This window comes from Heterodontus francisci, chromosome 2, assembly GCF_036365525.1.
Source record: "Heterodontus francisci isolate sHetFra1 chromosome 2, sHetFra1.hap1, whole genome shotgun sequence".
NCBI lineage: Eukaryota > Metazoa > Chordata > Chondrichthyes > Heterodontiformes > Heterodontidae > Heterodontus > Heterodontus francisci.
Window position 1 is genome coordinate 47,441,717 of NC_090372.1, and position 12,510 is coordinate 47,454,226.

The window sequence follows — 12,510 nt, forward strand, 5'->3', positions numbered from 1 at the left end:
GACAATTTATGCGATGCAAGATCTCTTTTTTTTTTGGTGGTGATGGTTAATGGAGGAATGTTGGCCTCACTGCTCCTCTTCAAATCGTGCCATTGAATCTCTGTTGAGTGGCACTTCCAACAATGCAGCACTCCTTCATATTGCACTAAATGTTAACCTAGATACATGCTCAAGAGCATAGTGGAACTTGAATTCATTTGCAACCTTCTAATTTTAAGATTTGAGCCTCCTGAGTGAACCAAGATGACATAAAATTGTTTATTGTGCCTGATGTTAGGAAGCATTTGCTGCTGTTGAGAACTCCAGCTTTGAACTCTTGGTATGGATGTTTATTGTTTCTGCTTCACCAAATATGATGATTTTTCCGCTGGTTAAGGCATATTATTGACATCTTTGTGAATGACTTACAATATTCATGTATTTCTTTAAAAATATTTACTGCCTACAACTTTCACTGTTGGTAGTAAATGAAAATGTTTAAGGCACACAGCCCCTCATTTATCCAAGTTGAAAATATTTTAAATTTTGAGTTTAGCTCGTATTTACAAAGAAAAAGGTTCACTGTCTATTGGTCAGGGGGGTTGTTCATTGGGCACTGATATTTGAGGGGCTTATGCAGGTGGGTAATGATCCATATAGTGACTAAATAGTACAAACCTAATAATTTGTTAAATTCTGAACGTTTAGGTTTTAAAATTTAAAACTGCAAAATGCTGAGAAGCTTCTCTCTTAACTGGAGATAACCTTTTAATGTGTTTTTTTTTCATTTCTTTCTGCATTTAATTCAATCTTGATACTTTTCCTCACTTGGACTTGATCCTAATTTTAGTTGTGGGGTCTTTAATCTACATGACAACCCATAGTGGGATTTAAAATAGCCCAGCTAGGAAAGTGCACTGATTTGAAATAGTCATTTTATTCATGTCAGCAATGGGTGTTGATTCTTTATCAATATTTTTGTTTAAATATTTGGTTGGATGGTAATAACTCTGCAGTTTACAATAGTGCCCCATACCCATTAGTTTCTAGGTAGCATCTGACAGTGTTAATTAAAATTACAAATCACTGCTTATACAAATGATTGTAATTGAAGATAGGTAGTAAACTTGTATCATCTTATAAGCTGCCTTTTGCTGAGCCTACTTTGCTCCAAGGCGTCCATTTACTATTTTAATTTGCTCCCTGCAGAAATTCCTACAGTTGTTCAGCTTTTAACTGCTGATTTCTAACTTCAAAAATTGGGTTTAAATTGTTTTTGCAAGTGCCTTTTTTGGATCTCGATTTGAGTTTATTTTTCAGTAATTTGGGTGAAGGAAGTGAAGCATTAAATAAGGGACAATTACTTGTAATATGTAATTCCCTTGAAACATGTTCTATCCAGATTCCTATCAGTTAACTTGCCATGAACTTTTGATGATCTTTTGCTACACCTATTAGCATTTTAATATAATGTTATAAGCTCAATATTCCTCTGAATTTTGTGCTTCAGGTCATGGTAAAACACCGAAAGATGCAGCTTCAGTCCGAGCAATGTATCCTATACCTGCTGCTTGTGGGATTTACTACTTCGAGGTGAAGATAGTCAGTAAAGGAAGAGATGGGTAAGAGTGAATGAACTTCAGTACTTTATTTATTTCGTTATAGAAATTCGGCATGTAATATTTATTTGAGCTGTTTTAAAAATGCAATGTTCCAGTAGGGTAAATGCTGAGTTTGATTTTTGGGGACAGTTGAGGCAGAATCATGATGAATGAAAACTTGTCAGCCAGTTTTCCTTTGGCAAGACAGTAGCAGCTGCCAGTTCTCAGCAGAACTTGCATTCATATAGCATCCTGGCACCTCATAAGGAAATCCTGAACTACTTAACATGCATGATATTAACTCTGCAGTGCAACCACTTGTTACGTAGGCAGATGTACCAGCCATGCATGCACAAAGATCCCACAAACAGTGAATGGAAAGAATGACCAGTTAATCTGTTTTTGGTGATGTTAAGAGGGGACTGTTGGGTAAATACACAAGGAGAGCTCCCTGCACCTTTTTGAAAAGTGCCGTGTGATCTTTAAAATCCATAAGCTAGATGGAACGTTGATTTAATATCTCATCCCAAAGATGATAAATCTGATAGTGCATTACTGAAGTGTTGCATTAAGGTTTGTTCCTGGAAAAAGTGCCTTTCGTCCCTCCCAACAAGTCACTTGGAACTGCATTTTCATACTCCCAGTTGCCTACCCTCTGGCCTCAATTCCTGATGATATTTCTGTCAGTCTGCTCAACCACTCCCTCATCTCCACTTTTGATGCCCTGGTCCCCAGCAAAACATTTATTCTTTCCTATTCCAGTCTTTTTCCCTAGTATGGCCCCCATTTTTCCTTCCTCCAGTCCAAGGGGTGCAGACATGAGTGTGTCTAGTGCCAAACTGGTTTAGCTGGTCTACATCAAATGATCTCAGGCCTCACTCCCCTTTGCCAAAACTGTCTATACTTCCTGATCATCTTGAAGGGCGAAGATAACTCCAGGTCCTTTTCTCCACTACCAACTATCTCCTTAAACCCTCACATTGTCCCACCTTGCCTTCAGACTGAACTGGCTAAAGTAAACTGGGAAATTAGGTTAAGGGATAGGTCAGTAGAGATGCAGTGGCAGACATTCAAGGAGATATTTCATAACACTCAGCAAAGATATATTCCAGTGAGTAGGAAAGACTCTAGGGGAAGGACGTACCATCTGTGGGTAACTAAGGAAAATACTAAGATAGTATCAAATTGAAAGAAAAAGTGTACAGTTCAGTGAAGGGTAGTAGCAGGTCAGAAGATCAGACACAATATTTTTAAAAAAGCAAAGAATGACTAAAAGAGTAATGAGAGAGAAAGCTTGCTAGAAATATTAAAATGGATAGTAAGAGTTTCTACAGCTATTTAAAAAGGAAAAGAGTAAGTAAAGTGAGTGTTGATCCTCCAGAAAGAGTGTCTGGGGAGTTAATGGAAAATAAGGAAATGGCGGAGGAATTGAACACATTTTTTGCATCTGTCTTCACTGTAGAGGATACAAATAACATCCTAGTAATACTTGTGAATCAAGAGTTAAGAGTTGAAAGGGAGGGAGCAACTTAAAACAAATGCCATCACCAGGGAAAGGGTACTGAGAAAATTATTAGAACTAAAAGCTGGCAAGTCCCCAGGTCCTGATGGACTTCATTCTAGGGTCTTAAAAGAAGTGGCTGCTGAGCTAGTGAATGCATTGGTTTTAATTCTCGAAAATTCTCTGGATTCTGGAAAGATCCCATCAGATTGGAAAATAGCCAATGTAACTCTGCTATTCAAGAAAGGAGGAAGACAGAAAGCAGGAAACTACAGGCCAGTTAGCTTAACACATTGGGAAGATGCTGGAATCTTATTAAGGAGGTTATAGCAGGTCATTGTACTGAGATTATCTTAAATCAGGCTTTATGAAAGGGAAATCGTGTTTGACTAATTTATTAGAGTTCTTTTGAGGAAGTAACAAGCAACATGGATAAAGGGGAACCTGTGGATGTGGTGTACTTGGATTTCCAGAAGGCATTTGACAAAGTGCCATATCAAAGGTTACTAAACAAATAAGAGCCCATAATACAGAGTGTATAATATTAGCATGAATAGAGGATTGGTTAGCTAACAGGAAATAGTGTAGGCATAAGGTTGGCAAGCTGTAATTAGAGGAGTTCCACAGTGATCCATGCTGAGGCCTCAACTATTAGCAATCTATGTCAATGACTTGGATGAAGAGGCAGAATGTATGATTGCTAAATTTGCTGATGACACAAAGATAGGTAGGAGAGTAAGTTGTGAAGTGGACATGAGTTGCAAAAGAATATAGATAGGTTAAGTGAGTGGGCAAAGATTTGGCAGATGGAGCATAATGTGAAAGTATGAACTTGTCCACTTTGGCTGGAAAAATAGAAAAGCAACGTATTTAAATGGAGAGTGATTGCAGAACTCTGAGATGCAGAGAGATCTGGGCATCCTAGTACACGAAACACAAAAAGTTAGTACGGCAAGTGATTTAACAAGGCAAATGCAATGTTGTCATTTATTGCAAGGGGAATGGAATATAAAAGAGATGTTTTGCTGCAGTGTGCAGGGCATTGGTGAGACCATATAGAATCTTTTGGGCCTCCTTATCTCGAGAGACAATGGATACGCGCCTGGAGGTGGTCAGTGGTTTGTGAAGCAGCGCCTGGAGTGGCTATAAAGGCCAATTCTGGAGTGACAGGCTCTTCCACAGGTGCTGCAGAGAAATTTGTTTGTTGGGGCTGTTGCACAGTTGGCTCTCCCCTTGCGCCTCTGTCTTTTTTCCTGCCAACTACTAAGTCTCTTCGACTCGCCACAATTTAGCCCTGTCTTTATGGCTGCCCGCCAGCTCTGGCGAATGCTGGCAACTGACTCCCACGACTTGTGATCAATGTCACACGATTTCATGTCGCGTTTGCAGACGTCTTTATAACGGAGACATGGACGGCCGGTGGGTCTGATACCAGTGGCGAGCTCGCTGTACAATGTGTCTTTGGGGATCCTGCCATCTTCCATGCGGCTCACATGGCCAAGCCATCTCAAGCGCCGCTGACTCAGTAGTGTGTATAAGCTGGGGATGTTGGCCGCTTCAAGGACTTCTGTGTTGGAGATATAGTCCTGCCACCTGATGCCAAGTATTCTCCGAAGGCAGCGAAGATGGAATGAATTGAGACGTCGCTCTTGGCTGGCATACGTTGTCCAGGCCTCGCTGCCGTAGAGCAAGGTACTGAGGACACAGGCCTGATACACTCGGACTTTTGTGTTCCGTGTCAGTGCGCCATTTTCCCACACTCTCTTGGCCAGTCTGAACATAGCAGTGGAAGCCTTACCCATGCGCTTGTTGATTTCTGCATCTAGAGACAGGTTACTGGTGATAGTTGAGCCTAGGTAGGTGAACTCTTGAACCACTTCCAGAGCGTGGTCGCCAATATTGATGGATGGAGCATTTCTGACATCCTGCCCCATGATGTTCGTTTTCTTGAGGCTGATGGTTAGGCCAAATTCATTGCAGGCAGACGCAAACCTGTCGATGAGACTCTGCAGGCATTCTTCAGTGTGAGATGTTAAAGCAGCATCGTCAGCAAAGAGGAGTTCTCTGATGAGGACTTTCCGTACTTTGGACTTCGCTCTTAGACGGGCAAGGTTGAACAACCTGCCCCCTGATCTTGTGTGGAGGAAAATTCCTTCTTCAGAGGATTTGAACGCATGTGAAAGCAGCAGGGAGAAGAAAATCCCAAAAAGTGTGGGTGCGAGAACACAGCCCTGTTTCACACCACTCAGGATAGGAAAGGGCTCTGATGAGGAGCCACCATGTTGAATTGTGCCTTTCATATTGTCATGGAATGAGGTGATGATACTTAGTAGCTTTGGTGGACATCCGATCTTTTCTAGTAGTCTGAAAGAGACCACGTCTGCTGACGAGGTCAAAGGCTTTGGTGAGATCAATGAAAGCAATGTAGAGGGGCATCTGTTGTTCACGGCATTTCTCCTGTATCTGACGAAGGGAGAACAGCATGTCAATAGTCGATCTCTCTGCACGAAAGCCACACTGTGCCTCAGGGTAGACGCGCTCGGCCAGCTTCTGGAGCCTGTTCAGAGCGACTCGAGCAAAGACTTTCCCCACTATGCTGAGCAGGGAGATTCCACGGTAGTTGTTGCAGTCACCGCGGTCACCTTTGTTTTTATAGAGGGTGATGATGTTGGCATCGCGCATGTCCTGGGGTACTGCTCCCTCGTCCCAGCACAGGCATAGCAGTTCATGTAGTGCTGAGAGTATAGCAGGCTTGGCACTCTTGATTATTTCAGGGGTAATGCTGTCCTTCCCAGGGGCTTTTCCGCTGGCTAGGGAATCAATGGCATCACTGAGTTCCGATTTGGTTGGCTGTATGTCCAGCTCATCCATGACTGGTAGAGGCTGGGCTGCATTGAGGGCAGTCTCAGTGACAGCATTCTCCCTGGAGTACAGTTCTAGGTAGTGCTCAACCCAGCGGTCCATCTGTTTGCGTTGGTCAGTGATTATGTCCCCCGATTTAGATTTGAGGGGGGTGATCTTCTTGATGGTTGGCCCAAGAGCTCTCTTCATGCCATCATACATTCCTCTGATGTTTCCGGTGTCTGAGGCCAGCTGAATATGACTGCATAGGTGTTGCCAGTAGTCGTTTGCGCAACGCCTAGCTGTTCTTTGTGCAGTACTTCTGGCTGCTTTAAGTGCTGCGGATGTTAAATCGCTGGGGGCTTTCTTGTAGTTCAAAAGTGCAATGCGCTTAGCGGCTATGACAGGTTCCAGCTCTTCATTATGAGATTGAAACCAGTCTGCATTTCTCTTCGCACTTTTGCCGTAGGTGGTCAAAGCTGACTCATAGATGGCGTCTCTGATGTGGGCCCACTTGGTCTCAGCATCCCCTGTGGGAGTGTTTTGAAGGGCTGTTACAAGTGAATTTAGAAATTTTTGTAACAGCTGTGGGTGAGAAATTCTGCTCGTGTTGATGCGCGGGTGGCCCTTCTGCTTGGAATGATGCAACTTCTTTGGTCTGAGTCTAACCTTGCTGCACACCAGGGAGTGGTCGGTGTCGCAGTCCGCACTGTGGAAGCTGCGTGTGATTTGAACACTGTTTAAGGCGGCTCGCCTTGTGACAATGAGGTCTAGCTGGTGCCAACGACGTGATCTTGGGTGCCTCCATGAAACCTGGTGACAGGGTTTAGTGTGAAAGAACGAGTTGGTGATGCAGAGGTTATGATAGGTACACAACTCAAGCAGTCTCTGCCCGTTCTCATTCATCCTTCCAACGCCATAGCGCCCAAGGCAGGAGGGCCATGAGTCATGGTCGGCCCCAACCCTGGCATTAAAGTCCCCCAGCAGGAATAGGTGTTCGGTGTTGGGGATGCTGCTAATGATGTTATGGAGTTGTTCATAGAACTGGTCTTTAGCTTCAGGTGCGGAACAGAGTGTTGGAGCATAGATGCTGAGTAGGTGTACTGGACCAGAGGTGGTGAGCAGTCGGATGGACAGTATGCGTTCCGAGCCATTTGAGGGAGGCTCTATCATGCTGAGCAAGGAGTTTCTGATGGCGAAGCCCACTCCATGCTGTCTTGGTTCTTCAGGATCCCTGCCCTGCCAGAAGAAGGTGTAGTCTTGCTCTGCTAGAGAGCCACTCGCGGGGAGGCGAGTCTCCTGAAGTGCTGCAATGTCCACATTGAGTCTACTGAGCTCGTTGTTAATGATGGCGGTCTTCCGAGAATCGTTGATTTGTGTAAGGTCTTCCGACAGGCCAGGACACATAGTTCTGACGTTCCAGCTTGCAAAGCGAAGGGCTGGTACCTTCTTTCCTTTTTTCATGTTGTTTGGTGCGGTGTATCAGTCCACCTTTCGGGCAATGACCCTGAGCTCCAAGCACCCATTGAAGCAGGCAGACTGTGGCGGGACAGAACCTTATTGACCGGGGGCTGCCCGGTTTGAGGCGGGCGGTAGCTGTCCAGTGAGGTGCAATGACCTCTCCCACCGACAAAGGCAACCCGTGGCGCCCAGTTTCTACGCCAATTTATCTGGACTTATAACCCGTAACTGCTGCCTTCCGTGTTGTTTCAGTCGCTGTGAGGCAACTATGGAGTGACCTCTCCATGGCGCATGCCTGGGCAAATTTAACAAATTTGACTCAAGCTTTCAAGATGGCTCCTGGGCTGGAAGCTCCCTAGGAAGCTCCCTTGCTGTTCAACTCTATCCATGGCCATCTGCTCCCATCCCTAACGTTTTCTCCCCCAATCTGCCCTCTTAAACTGTTTAAATTCCCCTGGCTCTTTAAATCAGTTCATTTTAGCCCTATCTAAAAGTTAACAGTTAGTTTAGTGTATGTTACCTGGGCCCACTGCCCTCCCCCAGCCACACCTGCTCTTTGTTTTCTCAATGAAATTGATCCGGATGAAACTGACGAGAACAGCTGCCGATACTTTAATCTCCGATCCTGCTGTCTTCACAGTCCAGAGTGTCTGCAGCCACGGCATGCGGTAAGTCCATTGAGGTGAAGAAGGAGCTGCGGAACCCGAGAGAAGTCCTGGGAAAAGGTGCCCCGAACACCCAAAACATCCACGAACGGCCCCCACGGCCGCAACTTCAAAGCGCCCGCGGGAGATGGCTCGGAGAGCATCTGCAGCGCACTGTCGGCAATGCTGCATGCCTTTATTTAAACCACTGCAAAAAAAAAACCCTTAACAAATGTAATCACCTCTAAGTCTGCCAAATGATGCTTCACCTCCCGAAGGACGTGGATGAGCTTTCCGGACGTCGATGGTGGACACTGAGGAAATGGCTTATGACCTGCACCAGATTCCACCCCCCCTCCCCCCCCCCTTTACCCCCCTTCCACCCCCCCCACCCCCGTCCCCTTCCCTGCTCCACCCTCTCAGCTCACCCCCTCACAACCCCGTCCCAGCCCGCCCCCCCCTCGCACCATCTTCACCCCGCACCCCCTTCCCCTGCACCCCCACCCCCTCCCTCTACCCCTCCCCCTTGCATCCCCTCCTCCCACCGGCACCATCCTACACCTGTGTAGGGGCCCCAACAACCCCACTGCCTTGTGGGCGTCTCGGGAGAGACCAAGGCTAAGGGAGTAAACCCTAACAGAAAATCCGGAGCGGAACCCCGTAGGCGGTCATGTGTCACCTTTGGCATGTTTCCGGCAGTTCCTGCAGCCATACTGGTGCCAAACGTCGTGTCCTGCACTCCTTTGGACCCCACCAAAAAGGCCGAGAGGGGGGTTTTGACGACTGGGCAACTCTCAACCTCCATATAGAATCATAGAACGTTTAAGGCATAGAAAGAGGCCACTTGGCTGAAAATCAATCCACCTATTCTAATCCCACCTTCCAGCATTTGGTCCATAGCCCTGCAGATTACGGCATTTGAGTTGCATATCCAAACTCCTTTTGAATGAGTTGAGGGTTTCTGCCTCAACTAGCCTTTCAGGCAGTGAGTTCCAGACCCACACCACCCTCTGGGTGAAAAAGCTTTTCCTTATCTCCTCTCTAATTTTTCTACCAATCACTTTAAATCTAAGCCCCCTCATCACTGACCTCTCTGCTAAGGTGAATAGACCCTTCACCTCCACTCTATCCAGGCCCCTCAAAATTTTGTACATTTCAATCAGATCTCCCCTCAGCCTTCTCTGTTCCAAGGAGAACAACCCCAGTCTATCCAATCATTCCTCATAGGTTCATTTTTCCAGTCCTGCCAACATCTTCATAAATGTCCTCTGTACCCTCTCTAGTGCAAATACATCCTTTCTGTAATGAGGTGACCAGAACTGCACACAGTACTCATGTTGTGGCCTAACCATTGATTTATACAGTTCCAGCATAATCTCCCTGCTCTTATATTCTGTACCTCGACTATTAAAGGAAAGGATTCCATATGCCTTCTTAACCACCTTATCGATCTGTCTTGCTGCTGTGGATATTCACTCCAAGGTCCCTCACTTCCTCTACACTTCTCAGTATTTTCCCATTAATCATGTATTCCTTTGCCTTGTTTGACCTCCCCAAATGCATCACCTCACTTCTCCAGGTTGAATTCCATTTGTCACTTCTCTGCCCATCTGACCAGACCATCAATATCTTCCTGCAGCTGACAGCTATCCTCCTCGCTATCTACCACACGACCAATCTTTGTGTCATCTGCAAACTTCTTGATCGTGCCCCCTACGTTTACGTCCAAACCATTAATATATACCACAAAAAGCAGGGGACCCAGTACTGAGCCCTAGGAACATCACTGGAAACAGCCCTCCAGTCGCTAAAGCACCCATCAACAATTACCCTGTTTCCTGCCACTGAGCCAATTTTATATCTGCCTTGCTGCATTTCCCTAGATCCCATGGGATTTTATTATTTTAACCAGTCTGGCATGTGGGATCTTGTCAAAAGCCTTGCTGAAATCTATGTAGAGTATTGGTCTCCTTGCTTAAGAAAGGATATAATTGCATTGCAAGCAGTTCAGAGAAGGTTTACTCGACTGATTCCTGGAATGAGCAGGTTACCTTGTGAGGAAAGGTTGGGCAGGTTGGATCTGTATTCATTGGCATTTCGAAGGATGAGAGGTGATCTTATTGAAACATGTACGGTCCTGAGAAGACTTGGCAGGATGGATTTTGAAAGTATGTTTCCCCTTGTGGGAGAGACTAAAACTAGGGGCAGCATTTAAAAATAAGGGGTTCTCCCATTTAAGGCTGAGATAAGGAGACATTTTTTTTTCTCCAAGGACTGAGAGTCTGTGGAACTCTTTTCCCCAGAGAGCCGTGGAGGCTGGGTCTTTGAATGTTTTTAAAACAGAGGTAGACAGATTCTTGACAAATAAGGGAGTCAAAGGGTATCTGGAGTGGACAGGAAAGTGGAGTTGAGTCCACAAACAGATGAGCCATAATCTTGTAGAATAGTAGAGCAGGCTTGAGGGGCTGAAAGCCTACTCCAGCTCCTAGCTCGTATGTTGATATCAGCCACCAAAATGGGTTGTGGTTGCATTGTGTGCGTTTTCCTTTTGAAAACCTCTCCTACTCATCATGGGTGGAGTTAATATCAAGATCCTGGTCCTTACACTCAGTGTAAATCCCTGCTTAAGTCTCTTCACCTCCCTCTCTTTTTAATATCCTTGAAATCCATTTCTACGACCGTGCCATTGGACACTCCTCATAACCTATCCTGTTGTTCGCCACGCATTTATTTTTGATTATGCCTCTGGAAAAAGCCTTGGGACATTTTTCTACTTTAAAGAATTATATAAATGTAAGTGTTTTTTGTGTCAGCTTATATTTAAATGCCAGAATCTGAATTAGGCTCGAACCCACAACTTATTGCCACCGAGTTAAGAGTGCTCCCAACCAAGCCAAACTAAAGGGAGTGTCTCTGCAGGCCCTAGCAGCCCAACCTGGATAGTGAGTGTCTTCAAGCTCTTGCGTTGGAGGGTGTTGGCATTGCAGTTGAGCTGAAGGATTCAGTACACTTTTTCTAGCAGTGGTCACTAGGTAATGAGCAACAGTGAGAAACTTGTCTTATTTTCCTTTCCATTTCAAGGGCACTGAAAGCAAATGAACTTTGCTCTGTTAAATCAGCACAAATTGTGATTAAACCTGTAGTTCAGGACCTTAATGCTGGAAAGCTGTGACAAGTAGGAAAAGACAAGTGGCTTAGACAGTAGCTGTAATTAGGTAGCAGTAATGGGTTGTTCTTTGTGTTGTAGTGGGGAATTAAAGGAGATAGGGTTGGTTGGCATCCTTCCATTTACGGAAGATGATGGACATGCAGCAAACAATCCATTTAAGTGAGATGTCTTCTCTTGGTGCACCTTTGTTGATGTCTGAGAAGGCCAATCCTTGGGCAGGTTCTGCGACAAGTGCTGCATGTGAAGCTGCCAAGTGACGCTGTGAGTTGTTTTTGATGTTGGCGCCTGTTACCAAGCTGCTGTAGCAACTGGTCATCGTGGTAGTGCACACCAATCCACAGGATGTGTTGCCATTTCCCTCTTTCGCCAGCTAGTGACTCCCAGGTGTGATAGTCAACATTTAGGGCCTTCATGTCACACTTGAAAGCATCCATGAAGCAGAGCTTTGGGCGCCCTACTGGTCATCTGGTCCCGGCTACCTCACTGTACAGAAGGTCCTTGGATATGTGACCACCTTCCATCCTGTGGACGGGTCCCATCCACCGAAGCCGCCTCTGTTTGATTAATGCCAACGCACCTGGGAGTTCTGCTTTTGAGTGGACTGTGTGTGTATGTTCGTCTCTTTTGAAGATGTAATGCGCAACAGAGCAAAGGCCCAAAGAGTGTTTACCATAGTATTGGGGAAGAGAGGAGGAAAAAAAACTGACTAGCAATTTTTGTCATCGAATCATAGAATGATACAGCACTGAAGGAGGCCATGTAGTCCATTGTGGCTATGCCAGCTTTTTTGGTAGAGCTATCCAATTAGTCCCATCCCCTTGCTCTTTCTCCATAGTTTCTTGTATTTTTTTTTCCATCAAGTGTTATCCAATTCACTTTTGAATCTGCTGCACCACCCTTTCAGACAGTGCATTCCAGACCATCATAATTTACTATACAATAAAAAAAAGTCTCCTCTGGTTCTTTTGCCAATCACCTTAAAACTGTGTCCTTTGGTTAGTGATCCTTCTGCCGCTGGCAGCATTTTCTCTTTGCCATTAAAACCATAGATGATTTTGAACACCTCCTTAACCTTCTCTGCTGTAAGGAGAAGAGCCCCTTCCTAAAGTGTGATGCCCAGAATTGAACATAACATATTCAGCTAAGGCCTAATCAGTGTTTTAAAAACAGTTGGCATGACTTCCTTGATTTTGTACTCCATGCATCATTATAAAACCGAGGATCCCATATGTTCTTTTTTCAACAGCCTTCTCAACTTGTCCTGTCACCTTCAAAGATTTGTGTATGTATACTCCCAGGTGTCTCTGTTTCCGT

At 45.1% G+C, this 12,510-nt stretch overlaps 1 protein-coding gene across 1 annotated transcript in view; it reads left to right on the forward strand.

Annotated features, from left to right (window-relative positions):
- LOC137380590 (ran-binding protein 9-like) overlaps nt 1–12,510 on the forward strand; it is a 151,223-nt gene that overhangs the window by 11,490 nt on the left and 127,223 nt on the right. The window contains exon 2 of the mRNA XM_068052634.1: nt 1,490–1,601. Within this exon, the coding sequence (XP_067908735.1) occupies nt 1,490–1,601 (112 nt within the window). The remainder of the gene's footprint in view (nt 1–1,489; nt 1,602–12,510) is intronic.